The sequence below is a fragment of the Enhydra lutris genome, unplaced genomic scaffold, assembly GCF_002288905.1.
Source record: "Enhydra lutris kenyoni isolate GAN:26980312 unplaced genomic scaffold, ASM228890v2 scaffoldscaffold10, whole genome shotgun sequence".
Classification (NCBI taxonomy): Eukaryota; Metazoa; Chordata; class Mammalia; order Carnivora; family Mustelidae; genus Enhydra; species Enhydra lutris.
The window spans coordinates 30,677,558-30,697,393 of record NW_019154094.1 but is presented as its reverse complement, the minus strand read 5'-3'; the positions used below and the strand labels follow the sequence as shown (position 1 = coordinate 30,697,393).

The following is a 19,836-nucleotide window of genomic DNA, read 5'->3' as shown; positions in this document are numbered from 1 at the left end:
ACATTCAAAGGTAGTTATTCTGAGTAGCCCATGGGCGTTTGGGGGAAAAAATAACACCTCAGGATTGGACTTTTGGACTTATTAGTCCTGTTCGGAAATGTTATATGCCCTTTATTTTAGGCTGTAAACGTAAAATGGAGCTTTGGAGCCAGGCTAGCATATCAAAAAAATGCCCCTGTCACAGAAAGTAAAGTTTAGCATCAATCTAAATGTTACACTGAATCCATTTCGTTAGCCAGGAGGCCCCCTTCTGTTCTCAGCCAAGCGGCTTTTCGCTGGTTATGAATATCCATGTGAATCGTTAAGGTTCTGTCCTTTTGAGGATCAAAATTCATTTTGAAGAAAATGAAACTTCAGAATCTCTTCCTTTCAAGTTTATGTTGCTAGCAAGAGATGACAACATTATGCCCCAGCATCTCTATTTCTCTCTGGTGAAGCAAGAGTGAGTAGTCTTTGTCTCTTTTCAGAGTATGAAGCATGGACTGACCTGTCACATGATTATTAATTTGTACTTCCATTTTAGGAGGCTTTTGAATGGCTGCTGATGGTCTAAAAAGCCTTTAGGAGCTTTAAATTTCAGAAATGGTGTGTATGTGCCTCACAGGCTGGGAACTCCAGTGTTATCCGGAAATACTGAAGTTGAAATAGCAAGCTGATGGTTAATTTTGCCTTTGACCATATTTAGAACTGTGTGGTTTACTGGAAAGGGAAACACACCAAGAATAGGGGTATTAGGGTCTGCTATCAGGTCTCCCACCAAAAACAAAAACAAAAAACCAAACCTGTGTTGTCACGGTTGGGTTATTTAACTGCTCTGTGCCTCAGTTTCTGCTGGGGAGGCCAAATAACTATAAGTTGAAAACACAAGTTCTGAATTAAACTCTTAGCTTTATCAATCACTAGCTGTAAAAATATATCAGCTTTATATAGAGTTATTGTGAGAATTCCTTCATTCGTCTTATTCATTCAATACATAAATATAGAATATCTGCCATGTTCTAGGAGTTGGGGATACAACAGTGAATTAAATACAAATAACGAGAGCATATGTGAACATGTATAATGTCTGCATAGGGTGAGATACAGCGAGATGTGCTTTGGGACCTCTGTGCAAGGTGGAAGTGAGGGGTGGGTGGAGGGACATGTAAGCTGAAAGGATGACATTTATGCTGACTTCTGAATGACAAAAGGAAATCAGAGCACAAGAATAACAAGGGTGGTGGAGGCTGAGTCCACGTGTGACAACAGTCAGCATGGCCTGCAAGGCATAGACAAGAACGGCGCTGGACCTCATAGGGTAGAGGGTGGGGTCAAACATAGCCTGGGAATAAGGAAAGCAACGCTTGTAATTTCCTCAGTTCAGTGCTTGGCACATAAATGTTAGCAAATTACCTGTGATTGTCATTCTCTCAAAAGGGTGTCAGAATAAAAAGGTTTATGGTTATCTAACACCTTCATTTAAAATTAATAATGGTCTCTAGAGAAGAATTAGAGTATCATTTGGGATATGACTTGTATTAGAAGATGATGGAATGGACATTTGAATTTTCATTGTAGTCACTTGTAGGAAATTTTTTTAAAAATACACCTTTTTTTTTCTCTTTTTCATTGAAATCACCCCCTTCTTATCTTTTTTTTTTTTTTTAAGATTTTATTTATTTGACAGATCACAAGTAGGCAGAGAGGCAGGCAGAGAGAGAGGGGGAAGCAGGCTCCCCGCTGAGCAAGAGAACCCGATGTGGGGCTCGATCCCAGGACCCTGGGATCATGACCTGAGCTGAAGGCAGAGGCTTTAACCCACTGAGCCACCCAGGTGCCCCCACCCGCTTCTTATCTTGACCTGATTTTCCTTCTATCAGTTTCTCTCCCCAGCTTACCTGGGATTTTCAAATCTATGCCATGATATTACTATAATATTGTTTTTAAGCTCCCCGTACATAAGTTTGTTGGAACAAGGATGCTATACCATCTCATAAGTCAACAAAATAGATTAACCACTCAAAGTAAATCAAGAGCTATTACACCAGAAAAAAAAATGCTGTGGAAAATCCACTGTATTTGTAAATATTTACAAATAGGCATTAGAATTATTTTCAACTTTCTAAGACAGTAAATTTAATTAATGAAGTCAATTGTCATTTTTGCATTTATTTGTTAATTTTTAATGCATTAAACTTACTTAGGGGTAGGAGACTCAGAAAAATGACAACATTGGATTTTTGATTATGGGCATTAATAGCTATTTCAAAATCTTTTTCTTCTGAAAGTTCTCCTTTTTTATGAAAAAAGGTGAGAACTTTTTCCTAGTGGTATTTTCCCCTCAGAGGTAAATAAAAACTGGGGACTAAAGAGGATTAGCAGCCTGCTTTCTTAAGTTGTGGCTGGTATTAGTAAGGACTAACTTTGTGGTGATGTTGCAGTGAAAAGGGTATCCATATCAAGCTAGACTTTGAGGTTTGAGTGCACAGTCCCTAGACTACCTGTATTTCTAATACCAACTGCAAGTTCTGGCTTTGATAATTTGCTAGAGGGACAGACAGGAGTCACTGAAAGCTAATATAATCATGATTATGGTTTATTATAGAGAAAAGGATACATGCTAAAATCAGCCAAAGAAAGAAACCCAGAGGATAGCATCTGGACAGTTCCCAAAAGCTAAGCTTTTGTTGTCCTCAGGATGAATAAACCTCCCGGCATTGATGTGCATTAGTAAGGAAAGACTCTGGCCAACCAGGAAAATTCACCAAGCCTCAGTGTTCAGGGTTTTTACTGGGGCTTCATTACATAATTAGTGACTCGTGATGGCACACGTAGTTGAGCTCAGTTGCCCAAGTCAGCTCATACCTCATGACAAAAATCTCCCACCATCAATCACAAATGGGTCTTTCTGGTATGGCCAGGCCCCATCCCACACTGTGAGGTGTGGCTGGTCCCACCCTCAGATCCAGGGTGGCCAGACCCCACCCTAAAGGAAGGCATTCCCATCACAAATGGCATAGGTTACCTGCCAGAAGGTGAGGGCAAAGACCAGATGAAGGGCAAGGCTTTCTTTGAGGATAACAAGAGGGTGTCACTGCCTGGAATCTGGACTCAGATGTTGTAGAGTATGTACCTTCTGCAATGCTATGTGAACTTGCCCCTGTCACCTAGCTACTTTTAGACCCCATGCTTCTCTTCTGTTCATTAGGAATAATGATCTCTCTGAAGATTAAAGAACAGATATGGCCACTTAGGGTTCGTGCACTGGCACCAGCTACTGCTGTTTTCATCATGTCAGTGATTATTTTCAGTATCATGTTATTTTATTATTCTTGTTATTATGGTAAACATTTCTTAGGAATGTTATTACTACTTGTAGTTGCCAAAACATAAGTTCATATTTTCTGGACTTTTGTGGTTGCTTTTCTAACCTCTTTTCTTTGTCTGACTACTTGTGAGCTCTCTTCGTTTCTTAGTCTGTTTATTCATTCTTTGCTTCAGTAGTAGTTCCTCCTATTTTACTGAATGCTCCCAAGATAGGAGAGTAAAGAATTTTCTTTTCTTTTTTCTTTTTTTTTTCCCCTGTGAGTTTGTTTGTTTTCAGAAATGCTCTGGCAATGATTGTACAACTAAAGTGGCATAAGCATTTGTTGATTGCATTATCTCATTCCTTTTTAAATTCATAGCACAAAGACAGATTTTTATTTTTGTGTATATGTGGAAATTCTCAGAAAATATTTGAGTTTTTTCTTTAAAAGATAGTTTCAAAGATTCTTCCTTAGGGTTATATCCTTCTCTTCACTTGGTTGGTAATAAAGTGGAAATACCACCAAGTGTTGAGTGTTTTGAGGTCAAAACAGAAAAAGAATATTGTCAACCTTCAGATTTGCATGCATGGCAGATTTTATGAAAAAGATCATGCTGAGGTATTCAGCTAGTCTTGGTAAAAGACCCTTAGGACAGAAAGACCTTCTGTAATAGAATATTCACCAGTGAAAAGTTGGGTAAGAGTTTATATTATAAAAAGTAATTAGTATCGCCTTATTTATACTTTAAAGGAATTTTATTAATGTGGCAATGTTTTTCAATACTAGTTTTCATTGTTGCATCCATGTTACTAGGCTGTCAGTGGTTTCACTGATGCTCATTAGCAAAGCACTGCCTGCAGAGTGTGTTCTGTGGACAAGGGAAGCAATATCTGCTTTTTCTTTCTTTTTCCTTCGTCTTCTTTTTTTTTTTTTTTTTGAAAGAGCAGATACTTGTTACTTGTTTTTCTTCTTTGATTCTAGAATACAGATTTTGCAGTACCTTTTACTTACTGTGATTGTTTATTTTGGATGTCTCCCACCCATACAGGTGAGCTGCTCTTGCAAGGTCCAGTGTTTATCAGAGAGCCCAGCAACAGCATTTTCCATGTGGGTTCAGAGGATAAAAAAATAACTTTAAATTGTGAAGCAAGAGGCAACCCCTCACCTCATTACAGGTACAGTGACAAGTTTGCAAATCCAAATTATGAAAACAATGTGGCAATTATAACTTTTATGTTTTGTTTTGTTTCAATATATTCATGGCATCACTAAGAAAGAATACATGGAACTGTAGTTGTATGTCATGTTCAGCAGATGTCATACGTATACATTTGGATCCCTACTGTATATATTTGATTGATTATTCACTTTACAGGAGTTCTTGATTTAAAGGAGACATGGTAGAATCTCTTAAGTAAACAATGTTCTATTTACTCATTTATAGTGCAATTTAATGTATAAACATGTGTTTATATGTAGTCATTGGAATCATATATATCCATTGTGGGGATAAAACCAGATGTTCCAAAGGTATTTAGAAATCATAGTTGAAAAAAAAATACCTTTTAGCGCTTAGACTTCTTCCTCTACCATTTTACAACTATGTGTTTGAAGATTCATTAAGTATAGAAGAATAAAATAACACTCTTACTAAAGTAATTTTAATTTTTCCTGGAGAGAAATTATATTTGACTTAGTAGGGGTTTTTTTATGTAAAAGTATGTGTTTTTCAGATTATGTGAATATTTGTTCACTGAAAACCTTCAAACATCACAGAAAGGTGTAAGGAAGAAAGAAGAAAAAAAAATCTGAATTCCCATCACCTTAAGATAAAAGTATTAACATTTGGGGGACGATGGTAGCTTATTTGGATGGGATGATATTTACTTTTTTAAAGAACACAAGATTAACAATTTTTACTGTTAGGTGTGCTTAGGTGACCCAATTTAATGAAGAAATGAATTATTTATAAAGAGCATATGCTGCTTTCATATAAGTGGCTACGAAAAAGTGCTTGAGGCACCTTGAAAATAATATGCTCTTTTGAATACTGTGAGCATTTGTCTTGAAAACTCTGTTTACAGTATTAGTTTCTTGGCAAAACGTTTTCTATAACCTGCAGAACAAGCATAGTTCAGCCTGTATTAATAAAATTCTAAGTGTTTAGAGTAGTCATATAGATCTTATTGAACTTCTTTTGTTTTCTTAATCCATGTAAGTAATAGAAGCCAACATTCCTTGTTAAATTGGGTCAACCTTGGTTTAGAAGGTAGACCGTTGTATTTTTGCATCTGGAAGGAACCAAGGTCAGTCTCTTTAAACAATATTCAAGATGTGCTTATTGAGCACCTGCTGGATACTTGCACCAAAATAAGCAATGATTCCAGGTTACTGGTCAGAAATGGCAGAGGTGATAAAAAGTTTTCTCTCTGCCCCTCCTCACCCTATAGAAATAAGAAAAGTATAGCAGAGGATTAAAAAAAACCAAGAATCTGTATTAAGAATATAGTTCAATTAATCAGATATAAGCAGAAGCAACATCTGAAAATATTTCCCTCTTTGGGGGAAAGATGAACAGATCAACTTTAATAAGATGTTATACTGGAAACATTTCCTCCCAGCATTTTCATAGGACATTCTACCATTTTCCAAATTTATCCATTTGTTTCTCCCTGAAACAGAAGGTTCTCCTTTTAGATATGACTGTAATATGATAGAGTCCATATGAATGACTCATCTGTGGGCTGTTTCTCTGTTGTCAGTAAAGTTGTATTCCTAGCATTTATCTTATGAATAATTTGATGATAAATGTGTTCAGCTGAAACATTGTCATTAGATATAAGATTTTGTCAGACAGGAGTGTATTTCTAAAGGAAGAGTTTAATTATGTTTGTAAAATTTTACCAAATAGCGAGAAATCTCGAGCTCAGAAATCCAGAAATAGTCTTTTGTTGCAATCATTCCTTTATATATTGTGTATTTATTGTAATGCCAGAGAGTGTGTTTTTAAGCATACTGACAACATGTATAAAATGTGCATGAAGAGGTCCTGCCATTTACATAGAGCTTCGTATGTTTTATAATGTGCCCTGAGATGATGTATGTTGCAGTTTAAACAAAATCTGTTTCTGAGACTAGGAGATATATGACTTAAATTGATCATCCCTTTTATACCAGATAATTGCAGAAATTTAACATGCTAGGTATTGTTTTAAAGTACTTTGGTTTGTACCCAAATAGAACAGACACTTTCATTATAGCTCTAAAGATTTTCTAAAGTTAAGACTTGTAACCAATATAAAATTCCACTTAAACTAAGGGTTTTTAGTCACTAAAAGTCAAGACCTTGAAAAACCACAAGAGAACCTCTTTACATTGTGAAAATATTAGGCCTTTCCTATAACAACTCCATTTTTCATGTTATCTGTATAAGAGGTTATACTGATAGAGCAAATGAGAGTATAGAAAAATGTAGGTTGTAATTATGACCTTATCTATTTGGAAAATACCTTCCATTATAGCCTGTTTTTTTCTCCTAGCTTTTGACGTTCATAGTCAGTCTTGTTACGTTCTATAATATTCTTTAAGTATTTCAGAAGAAAATATGCTTGCTTATTCTTATTTTTTTACTATCCTTTAAAAACTACAGATAAATGGTTTAAGTGTGGAATAACACTGAAGACATAAAAATGGGGATTTTTTTTTTACATGAAATCCGAGAAACCTGATGTTTTTTATAAGTATTTTTAAATATAAGCCGTTAGATAGATAAATAGATACCATGGAAGAAAATCAGTGGTTCGTGTGAAATGACAAGTTAAAGACAATCCAGACATGTTTCCTATGATTCAGAATAAAGTTTAATAGTCTTAGAAAAGACTATCCTTCGTAAGCCCACAGCCTGTCTTGTAGACTGAGACAAATTTGTCTGATGAGAGATCTTTTCTTGGTTATCTCACTGGGTAAAAAGAACTCTTAATTGGCCATGTTAAAAATCCAAAAGTTCAGAAATTCTCCAGAGAAATTACTTGTGTTAGGGTTTAATTGAGAATCTTATTCTTTCCTTTGCATCTCCCCACCTAAGCCCCAAAGTCTATATTTAAAGGTTAATTAGTATTCATTCTCGTTGTAATTGCCGATGACGCTGAAAGAGATTACCCTGAGGGAGTATTAATAACATTTTTAAATGGGAGGGGCTTTCTCTGACTTTTCATGGGGTTATAAATGCTTACCATTTGCTCAGATGAAAGACCCCCAAATAGGAACATCCATGGTTGCTTGTACTGATGTCAGTCAACCTTTAAAGGAACCACATATCCAAATGCCTCCGGGGACCAGGCAAGTAACAGAGCTAAAAGAGGTGGATGTGCCTTAAGAACATATAGACACTTTGAATAATAACTGGAAACTGTCCAACACTTAGTCAGAAGCCTATTGAATCATCATGACTGCTTCTCAGCACTGGCCACTAGTTACCATCCAGGAATCCCAGGCCAGTGTAACAAAAGCTTTTCAAGAGATCTTTTAAAATTCAGGTATTTTTTTCTTCGGAAACTCTCCTTCAAGTGTTAACTCCACCTTTCTTTTTAATCATGATGTAGGCCAAAGAAAATAATGCTTCAAGTGAACTACATCCTACGTGGGCTTTATGTTTTCCACATTTAGTCTAGCTTGAGATTGAAAAGCTATGTTGTCCAATATGGTAGCTAGTAGCCAGAAGTTGACCCTATAGAGTTAGATCAGTTAGATTAAAAATATATTTTTAAGTCAAGGCAGCCTTCTTTCTTTTTTTTTTTTTTCCTTTTTAAGATTTTATTTATTCATTGGAGAGAGAGAGAGCACGAGTTGGGGGAAGAGCAGAAGGAGAAGCAGACTCCCTTATGAGCCAGAACCCTGACATGGGCTCTGATCCCAGGACCCAAAGACCATGACCTGAGCCAAAGGCAGACACTTAACAAACTGAGCCACCCAGGCTCCTCTACACAGCCTTATTTCAAGTGCTGAGTAGGCATGTGTGGCCAATAGCTACTGTACGAGAAGGAACCAATGATCACTTTTATGCTTCTTGAAAGTTCTTTTGGATGGCACTGCTCTAGACTAACCCTCGAAACCGTAGCTCTTTTGTTTTTTCTCCTCAAAAGGAAATAATCCCAACATTATTTTCTTCCAGCTCTATATGATAAGTAAACTATGTTAATAAGGTACAGTGTAAAAAATATCGATATACTAGTTATAAGGACTAAATATCATTGCAAAATATCATGTCCCCTGCCACAGTTTCTCCCTTTTAGGTATGATTCCCTATAATGGAATTTGCCAAAAGTATTTGCCAAAATACTAAATGCATTCAGTATAAGATAGAAAATAAAAGAGACTAATTTCTGCTCATGTTTATTGAAAGAGTAAAATGTAAGGAAGTGAAGTCTGAGGTGATTTATTGTCTATACATACAGAGTCACACACGCATATGTACATACACACACATAATGTACCACTGTACATGGTACCACATATAGTAACATATGTGGCTCTATATATGTACTGTATTTCTATATGCTACATTTTCTACATGTACAATATAAAATACAGCATATGGACTGTGTATAATATACTCTATATTCTGTGTAATAATATCTGATATATATTTTAAGTATAATTTTTATTATATGCAGTTTGTCCCTTACATATATATTGTTGCCATGTAAGATCTAAAGTCACTATTATTTCACTTTTATGCTGCTTGCTTCAAGGCAAATAAGAGGTTTTTGTTCCTCTAATTCTTTTGGCCCTTAAGGAGATAAAAATCCTTTCTGCTGGGTTACTGGGCTCGATTCTCTGCGTTTATGTTTATGCTCAACAACTTTTAGCATCCTGATTTCTTCAGCTGATGAGTTCTCGTCCCCATACCCATAGTCAGGCACTAAAATCAATGAAATCTGCACATGGTTGGAATGATTGCTAACCATTAAAAAGTAAAGAATATCTATAGTGCTCAAGGGAAGCCGAGGGAGACAACATCTCTTACCAGGCATTTTAAACTTGTCTGCATTACCGTGTCTCTCATGAAGCCTTCTCAGTATCTTCTGGGTTGGGTCTCATGCTGTGATGATGCCCATTGTACCTTTGCCTACGTGTATGGTAAAACTTATCAAAATCTGCAATTGTCTCAGTAGGATATAACTCCCTTAAAGATGAGGACTATATGTTCTTCCTCCTTACCTCCCAAATACCTAGCAAACAGTGCCTGCTAATGTGGAGCATGAAAAAAAAATGGAATGCAAAATGGGAGAAAACAAAGCAAATTTGGTATTAGATCATGTTAGAAGTCAAGAATGTCATGAAAGATCAGAGGGTGAGAAGTGGTCAGTAGTACATTTTATAGCGTATTCTAAGTTTGGACTGATTCCCTTTTTTGGCTCCATTTTAAGACAGATCGCCCATGAAGTGACAAAAGAACACAAGGCCTACTTACATCCTCCCCATAGCAGCTGGAAAAAGAGGACGTCCTTCCTGTTAGTGTCATCAAAAGTTCCGAATGCTGTCAGAAATAAAAACATGGCTTATAGTGTAAGCAGTCTATAACCCAAGAAAAATGTAGAAGTTAGGTTTTAGATATCACAGATGGGAGTGTCAAAATTAATTCACACCATTTGTTGTTCTTCTTTCTTGTGTTTTTGAAGTGTGGTGAGGAGGAAGGAAAATGTATTGGTCAAAATCAAGTTAAATCAGTTGGGTCACATTCGTATTCTTAACTAATCACTGAGGCCGAGATTGGATTGTTCTGAGTGGCCAGGCCAGGTCATGTAAGGAGCGGGCTCTTCAAAGGGAGTGAGGCAAAGAAGACAGGAATAGCACACCTTGTCTGTAATTCTTGTAGGAATAATTTTAAGGCAATCACTGATCAGTTGGAACCAGGCTGTAACTCTGAACTGAAGAGTTGCTTTTAATCCCAGTGGATTTTTTTTTTCTTAAATATAGATGCTTAAAACTTATCAGTGAGTGAGAAATGGGAATCTATGTCATAAAACACATTTTAAAGACTTAATTTTTAAAAACACAACATTGCAATTTAACTCATTTTGATCTTTGGCAATTATTGCTGAAGCCTAACTAGTTATTTTTGGATAAAGTATTGAATATGCAAATTCAAACATTCATTCTTTCAAGGGCTGCAATTATTCTCATCACTTCAGTAAACATATTAACAAACATTGCATTTGAACACAAATGCATTTGCTTATTAACTTGAAAGCCGCATCTAAAACCGCAAATTGCTTCTGTGATTAAATTCCTAATTTTCCTGTCAAACCCCAAATAAAGTATTGCCTGTTGATTTAACAAGTGTTTAGTGTGGGCTTATTTCCCAAACCTAGCCCCACTTCCCTAAAGATTTCAATAAATTATTTTGTTCTTCTCACTTTGTTTTATGTTGAAGTCTACCATGTGACATTAGTTTTTTCACCAGCATATTGTTCGTATTTCCGTTTTCCTGACCAGATTTGGTGGGATAGGGTAGATATCCTGAAGGACATTGCCTTTGTATAATCAATGGTGAGGTAAATTATATCTGGGGATTATTTTGAAAATCACCTGAAGTCACTCAGTTTTGTTAGTTTCATTTTTCAAAGGGGAACAGTCTCTAACCTTGTCATGTTCTAGTGAAAGATGCTGTTTAGGGCTTGGTGCCTTAAATTATACCAACGAGATAGATCTATGCTTATATTCATGATTGTTGTTGACGCTAGTGAGGTTTTGCGTTAAGACGTGCCATCTTCTGTAATAACTAGTATTGTAATAAATAATAACTAATAAGGTAAATGAAAATAAATATGCATTCATTCCTCATCTTTGAGATGTTTATTGTTAATATGGATGACCACAGTGAAGGATGACTGTATGTCATGGTTATTGCTAGGTTACTCCACTCACGAAACTTCTATAAGCACCTACTGTGTATCCCCTATTATGGCTGATGGTGGGAATTCAGCAGTCATGACTGATGATGACTGATTCAGACAGTCATCATTCTTGGCAGGTCATGCTTTCAAAAGCATTTTTCAACTCTGAAAGTTTAGGCTTTTCATTCTGGTTGAACTTATCATATAAATTCATGTTTGTGCGTGCGCACACGCACACACACACACACACACACACACACGCATAGTTCTTTGTATTGGAAGGCATTGGTTCTTCTACACTCAGTCACTGACGTTTTAGTGTATTTCCCAGAAGTAACAAGTATAGTTTTCATCATGAGGAAGTAGTAACTGCTAGTTGTAATAGCTTCTGTGTCGGCTACCTTATGCTGTTATATTCAAAATTCAAAACCTGTTAGCTCAAGGGCATGCATGATGTTTTAAAGAAATTCTATAAAAAAAAATGTTTAGAAGGAGATTGGCCATAGAATTCTACCATTCCATTGAACAGGCTTGCCCCAGTCTCCTTACTCTACCTCCCCCGCCTCTCTCCAGTCAGGAGATACCAGCACCTTGCTGTATATAGGATGCAGAGAGATTTTAAGAGGTGGATTGATAAGATTCATGTTATCTCAGGAAGGCTAGCAGAGTGTGAAGCCCAGACTTCTCATTCCAGCTCCCAACTCCTATGTATTGGCCCAGAAGCAAATTCACATGTAACCTTCACACCAAGATATGCAAAGGGATGAGAGCTCATCGCCTAAAAATCAGTAGATTTGTGAAATATGAATATTAAACCATTTCTCACTTGTGGATTCTAAAAGCAAATCCTAATTTGTGTAGAATGAGCATTTGAACACTGAAGGCTGGCAGTGAACTCCTAAGATCATTCAAGAGTGTTACAACATGATGATTATACAAAGGTGCTTAATCTTGTGACATTTACCACTGAACTAAAGCTACAAGGTTAGTCTGTTCCTAGAGCACAATGTAAATGTTATAGGATTGAAATGCTGGTGTATGCAGCCTCAAGAGCCATGGTGCTGTCTTCTTTTGCTCCAGATCACTGCATTAAGCCTTTTGGAATGGAATTTGGGTATGCAAATGTTACTTTCATGAATTTTTACACAATTCTGTCATTTCAAAAAGATTTCATTCTTGAATTTAGAGTTTCTCATGAACTTCACATTTGATTCATAAAAGTGGACATCTGCATTTATTACAAAGAATCGTGACTGTGCAAATCTAAAACATAGTATCTACCTCTAAAAGCTTCCCAAATTCATGTCCTAACTGTGACATTCACCTGTCACACTTGGTTACCACATGTTGTGTTCATGAACTCTGCACAGTTGACTACAATTTACTACAAAGACGGTTTATGTAATTTATAGATTTATTGGACACATACTTTGTAAAAGGAGTATGTTTGTCTGTCTTCAGTTTTCCTGAATGTTTCTTGTGCAGAAGATAATCTCAGAAATATTTAGAAATCAGGCCCAAATATGAATATTTTGCTTTGGGAACACAAGCACATTATATTCTCAGGATATGATAATTTTTGGAATTTCAGGCCTAGAGATTCCTTACACATTCAGAGTTTAAATAAATACATCCCTTTCTAATTCACATACTTTCAACAAGAGGAAAAACAATTAATGTTTAATAAGATATTGAGAAATTTTACATCACCTGGGGATGAGGCCTAGTTAATGATGAATAGTGTTAAGAAGGAGAGAAATAATTATATCACCTTGTTAAGAGAGAATTAGCATTCTTTGGGGAATGTCATGTAAATCTTAGCTCTGAAGAGTTTGTTAAAGCGAAAGTGCTCTTACTTTTGTTATAGCAGAAACATTTAAAAGAGAGTAGATTTTACCTTTTCACCTAATGAAATAATCTAGGGATTCAGTCTGTATGATGAAGATTGAGCTAAAGGAAGTAAGAAACATTTAAGCATACAAAAATCTTTTCCATTTTAGTTGTTTAGTCAAAGCTTTGGGATGATAGCTTTTAGATCTTAGACACTTACTGAAATAAAGTATTCTCCCACGTACTTTACGATCTCTTAAATCTTTCCAGCTATTAAACAGGTAAGAAGAAGGGCTTCTCCATATTTTTATTTATCTTTACAATTTTCCACATAGCCACTATACCTTTTTTATTCATCAGCTCAACACAAAAGCACAATTTTCAAATGAAGCCATCAGGCATGCTTAGTCAGGCCATAAACATTCTAACTCTAAAGCTAAAATCCTTTTTTCCCATACAAACTCTATTTTATAGGGAACAAAAACACCAAGTACCTTTTGTCATGGGAGTCTTCCTTTCAAAAGTATGTGGAATTATGCACATCTTTAGAGAAGTTTTTCCCATTGCAAGCATGAAGTTGCTCAGAAACTGACAAGCCATTTACAGCTTAAAAATTCAACCCCCCCAACTTGTGATTTATTGTCCTATTGATTCTCTCAAAGTCAAGCCCAGCATGTGTAGGACTATGTCTTCCCTATGTTGTTTGTCTACATGTGTACCTGCCTGAGAATTCATTGCAACATGGGGATAAACTTACACATTTGTTCACTTCCTATGGTTTCTATCATTACAATTTTATTATATATTATTCAGATATAGAAAGTGAGATAAACATATAATCTAGTCCAGTATGAATATCCATAAAACCACTCTTCAAGAAAGAAAACCAAAAATCTAAATTTCCTAGTATTTGCCCCCTGAACATACCCCACTTTCTCCACGAGAGCTTTAAAATACCTTGAAATGGAGGTTTATAATTTTCGCTTGTCTTACAACTTCATATAAATGGTATCAGATTATATTTTATTAAGTGTTTCATGATTACTTGAGATTTTCCATACTAAATTCATTACTTTTGACAGCTAATATTTCATTTACCTTTGCATAATTTCATTTGTGATAATGTTAATATTTCATGTCTTTATTTGCTTTTAGAGCATGTAATATGTTTAGGTTAAATATTTTATATATTAATACAACAATTTTTAGATCGCACATGACATGATGAAAGGACTCTGGACTAGAATTCAGATGAGAACTATTTCTGATCCAACAGTGATTTATTTGGGAACAATTGACATCTTACTCAACTTTTCATTGAAATCTTCATCTATAAAATGAGTATTAGATTACCCAACTTCTCAAAGTTACAAAGAACAACTGAGATGATTGTTGTTTTTTTTTGTTTTGTTTTGATTTGATTTTTTAAAGGTTTTATTTATTTAACAGAGAGAGAGAGATCACAAGTAGGCAGAGAGGCAGGCAGATAGAGAGGGGGGAAGCAAACTCCCTGCTGAGCAGAGGGCCCGATGTGGGGCTCAATCCCAGGACCCTGGGGTCAGCCACCCAGGCACCCCAGTAATTGTTGTTTTAATACACAAAAATTTATAGAACTGATAGTGGTTTCTTTTTACTATAAACATTAAGTCTCCTAGGAGGTAAATGGCTCTAATTTATATAGTGGGTGTGTTAAGACTATGGGATATTTCTGAGTTTTTATTTTTTTAATTATTTTAATTATTTTTAAAAGAATTTATTTATTTATTTGACAGAGAGAGACACAGTGAGAGAGGGAACACAAGCAGGGGAATTTAGAGAGGGAGAAGTAGGCTTTCCCGCCAAGCAGGGAGCCTGATGTGGGATTTGATACCAGGACCATGACCCAAGCTGAAGGCAGATGCTTAACAACCAAGCCACCAAGGCATCCCTATTTCTGAGTTTTTTTTTTTAATAAGATTTTATTTCTTTTGACAGAGAGAGATCACAAGTAGACAGAGAGGCAGGCAGAGAGAGAGGGAGGGAAGCAGGCTCCCTGCTGAGCAGAGAGCCCGATGCGGGACTCGATCCCAGGACCCTGAGATCATGACCTGAGCCGAAGGCAGCGGCTTAACCCACTGAGCCACCTAGGCGCCCCTATTTCTGAGTTTTTAAAGGTGAAGTCTACTCTGACGTGTCAAGTATGCTCACTGTTTAAAAACTTTTTTTTCTGGAGATAACTTGGTGACTCAGTCAGTTAAGTCTCCAGCTTTGGTTTCAGTCATGATCTCAAGGTCATGAGATTGAGCCCCATATCAGGTCCCACACTCAGCAGGGAGTCTGCTTGAGATTGTCTCTCTCCCTCTTGCTCTGCCCCTCCCCCTACTCTTTCTCTTCCCTTCTCTCTCAAATAAATAAATCTTTTTTAAAAGAACCCTAGTTTTTCTGTTTAAAAACTCTTGTTCAAAAACCAGCATCTTTTCTTTTTCCTTTTTTCTTCAGGCTTCCCATTGATAAATATGGCTCTGGGGTTAATGCCTTTACTGTGTGAGACCCCCTAGGTGGCATTTAGGGTTTTTTATGGTGGTGTACCATTTAGTAAATAGCATTGTGATGGCTGAGAAGAGTGGAGAGTGCCTCAGGGATGGGTATTTACCCAGACAAATTGAAATGGATAGTTGAGCACTTATCCAATTAATTTATTAAATGTGCTCAGTCAGTCTGAATAAATCAAAGAAGTGTGCTCTTTCCCCCCTTCATCGGCAGCATGAGATTGGCCTGACGTACATGAGGTAATTACCTCCACTTTCTACTTCATCTCTGCCTATACAGACCTAGCCTCATTTTTCCCCTAGTGAACAAATTATTCTCCCCCTTCAGAAAATCATGAAAAATCCTTAAATTTTAGCTGTTATTCTGTTTTGCTTTCACCATGTTTGAATCTTTTGTTTCTGATACATGGGCCATGTTTGAGCTTCAGACATGTCACAATGGAATAATTTATTTATCGCCTTTTATTTGTAAGGGAGGTGATGTTTAAAGTGGACTTTATAATGTAGAGGTTTGGTTTTTTTTTTTTAATTTAAATATACTAAGAGGGGAAAAAACCTTGACATTTGTTTTACAGATGGCAGCTGAATGGAAGTGATATTAATCTGAGTTTGGAATACCGTTATAAGTTGAACGGAGGAAATCTTGTGGTTATTAACCCCAACAGAAATTGGGATACAGGAAGTTACCAGTGTTTCGCAACAAATTCGCTTGGAACGATTGTCAGCAGAGAAGCTAAACTCCAGTTTGCCTGTAAGTTTATGTTCATCGTGTCCAGCAAGTCAACATTTAAAAAAGTTAACTGAGTTTGTGTGGTCATTTTGGATTTTAGAAACAGTACGTATATTTTATTAATTGAATAAATTGGCTGAGGAACAGTTCAATATGATCTTTTGGATCTCTATGTACTTACTGTATGAATCAGAGCTTAAAATGGGTGTGGGTATATTTTTCTATTTTACTATTTTTGGAAGGATTCTGTTTAGGACAGGAAAAAGAATCCAGGTAAGAATATGTTCACGGAGTAGCTACCCTGTATCTCGTATTGAATTTGAACTAAAAAGAAAGTGAAAGAATTGTCAGACATGGTCCTTGCTCTTTGAGAATTTTGAAATTAGAGAATTATATCTGACAAATCTGAAGATACTTAAGGCACAAAGACAATGAAAAAGAAAAGAATGTGACATCTTGTTGACTTCCCATGCAGTTTGGCCCAGCTCATGGTGACCTTAGGGGTAAGCCTCACTTCGACCTGGCTCTAGAAGCCACCTTTTTACCAGTGTTAATTGGACCTGGGTGAACTCATGGCCCAACCTGAGAAAATCACCTTCTTTGTCCAGGGAATTTAGAATAGGGACCAGAAATGCTTTTTATCTTCCTGAAATATTTTTTGACTACTTTCTACTTTTTGTTTCTTCTTACTAGACTCTCTTCCTTTGTTTTAACTATGTATTTTTAAAGTAATGCATTATCAGGATTATCTTGGTTATGAGGTTTCTCTTAGTTCTTTATACCTCGGTAACTCTGAAATTGGAATGCATGTGTTCTTATAATGGGGTAATAGTCTCCCTCCATAGCCACAAGCCATTAATAAATTGATGATGTGTCGTTTAATGCATGGCTTATTCTGTAACTTTCTGTGTTGTAATGACAAAGGTTGGCTTTATTTTTGATGTTCTATTCTGCATGCTCTGTTTTTCTTATTTATTTGCTCTTCCCATTGTTTTCACTTTGTTTTCCTCTGTGAACAGTGTTTCTGGTTCTCTGATTTAGAACTGTATCTTTCCCGGGTATTTTGAGGGCCAGATGTTAGATTTATATTATGCAAATTTCAGTTGGCCTGTAAGTTTACTAAGGTGTTCTGTATATACATCTCTAATAGCCATAATTTTAAATCTAAATTATTTTTTCAGAGTCCCTCCATTTTAAACAAGTTCAGTTCCTTTTTTTCCCTTACCATATACTTTGCTGTCTTAATGATTTCTATGGTCTTTGATTTAGATTCTTATTATGCCATTTTCATACATAGGCCATTTTGATACACACACACACACACACACACACACACACACACACAGACACACACACACACACACAAGGCATACATATGTATTAGATATTATGTATATATACACGTGTGTATGTATATAGTAAGTGTATATATACTGTTTTTCTCATGAATAATTTTATATGTGCATATTGTTTTTAACCAGAATTTTGCCAGAATCAATGAGATAGCAATGTTTTACCTAGTTGCAATGCCAGCCACAAGACCTCTTCCCATTCTTGCATTCTAATTTTTTTTTAATTTCTCAATTTTTAACTATTTAACAATTAATAAGTTACATTTAAAAATATAACTATGGGGGTGTCTGGGTGGCTCAGTGGGTTAAAGCCTCTGCCTTCAGCTCGGGTCATGGTCCCAGTGTCCTGGGATCGAGCCCCGCATCGGGCTCTCTGCTCAGTGGGGAGCCTGCTTCCTCCTCTCTCTCTGCCTGCCCCTCTGCCTACTTGTGATCTCTGTCTGTCAAATAAATAAATAAAAATCCTTAAAAAATAAATAAAAATAAAAATATAACTATGTTTCATCCTCTTGCATTTTAAGGAATGTCATTATATTGACTTAAGTATGAAGACACCTTTTGGATGATACAAAGGTTGCATCGCAAACTGCTGAAGAATTCCAATGTGATGTTCTATTGCTTTCTGGAATTAGTGTTGCTGAACACAAGTCTGGGGTCAGAATCACTTCTATTTCTTAGGAGCTCACCACAAACTCCTTTTTTGTTTATTTTTTGTATCACATGTTGGTTGCATCTGAGATCATTTTTTTCTTCATTCCTTTAGTTAAAAACATGCATTTTTCCAGCATATAGCTAGGTTTAGCTCTCTTTTAATTTACTTCGCATAGAATGTGAAAGATTAGTTTATCATACTTGAATATTATTTTGTACATAGTTCTGGAAATATTCCATCTTTTATAACTTTTAGTTTTATGTGTGATTTATTTATATTTAAAAAAAACACTGATACCCTGTATCTTGGCTTTTTTGTCTTATTTCTTGAAATATTCTTTATCTCATGCTGTTCCTTCCAATGAATTTCTGTTCCTGATTCACAGAGGCCACATCTGTTTGTTTTCTTTTGAAGGTATAGTCAGTTTTCTGAAATGCTCTTTTCGATCCACAGGCAGTCTTTTTTTCTACTATCATTTTTTTTTTCATTTTTATGCTTAATATTTTCAGTGCACTCTAAGGCAAATTTTATCCAAAGCTCACCTTTATCAACAGGTGATGTCAGGGGATTACCCTGGTCCTGCTTGCTTCTCTGCATGAAGAGGTCAGATTGTCTTCTCAGATCTGTAGGAGAATGTACAATTCCCAGTCTCATTCCCTATTTTAGGAGTCTTTCACCAAATACATTATTCCTTTTATACAGTGATATTTTTCTATTATAGATTCTTGATACTTTATAATATCTCAAGAAGTATAATTAACTTAAAGAATATTTCCCCCCCTCAGTCTATCCTCCATAGTAGAGTATGGCTTATTTGGAAATACTTCTAAAATTATACCGTGCCCCTTCTAGTCTTTTCCTACTTCCTAGCCAGTACTTTACAGACAAAGTAGGATATAGTTGTTAAGTCTGGAATTTTATTTTCCCTACTTACAAGCTAATAAGCTGGCCTGCTGCTGTTTCACGGATGCTAGCAGAAGACACTATATTCCTGGGTCAGTGACAAAGAGCTTTATTACTCACTGGTGAAGGAGGGAGCACGCATCAGTTGCCCTTGCCCTCAAGTCCAACAGAGGTGGTAAGATATGGCTGGGATAGATACCATACGCATAGCTGAGGAACACAGGGCTGAGATCTTACCTCTTTTATAGCAAGCAGTGAGCAAGCTACTCTTCATCTTAGCTAAAGGAAGATACTACCTTATCCCTCTCAGCAGACATTACCTTGTCCTTTAGCTCTCTGCAGGCATATCCCTTAGAAATGGGTCTGCATAAGAGTGACTGGACCTTTAGGTCTTTGCACACCCACTAAAAACTTCAAAAAAAGTTCTCCATTGTTTGTTTGGTGCTATTCTTTAGGTTTCCCTACAGTCTTTTTTCATCTGCCTCACAAGCTTTACTTGTTCTGGTGCTTGGGCATGAGATTGCTTAGCTGTCTTGGTGGACAGTGAGATTCTTTCATTAGCTTTGCTTTTGCAGTTGGCAGGGGTGGGGGAAGTTCATAAGTGTTTTGGGGAAGTTACAAGAACAAATTTTGTGTATCCTAAGCCTACTGCCACA

At 36.3% G+C, this 19,836-nt stretch overlaps 1 protein-coding gene across 1 annotated transcript in view; it reads left to right on the top strand.

Moving 5' to 3' along the window:
• The window catches only part of LOC111144100 (contactin 3), a 247,201-nt gene that overhangs the window by 21,417 nt on the left and 205,948 nt on the right, over nucleotides 1-19,836 (top strand). Inside the window, exons 2-3 of the mRNA XM_022498228.1 lie at nucleotides 4,336-4,462; nucleotides 16,119-16,294. Of these exons, the coding sequence (XP_022353936.1) occupies nucleotides 4,336-4,462; nucleotides 16,119-16,294 (303 nt within the window). The remainder of the gene's footprint in view (nucleotides 1-4,335; nucleotides 4,463-16,118; nucleotides 16,295-19,836) is intronic.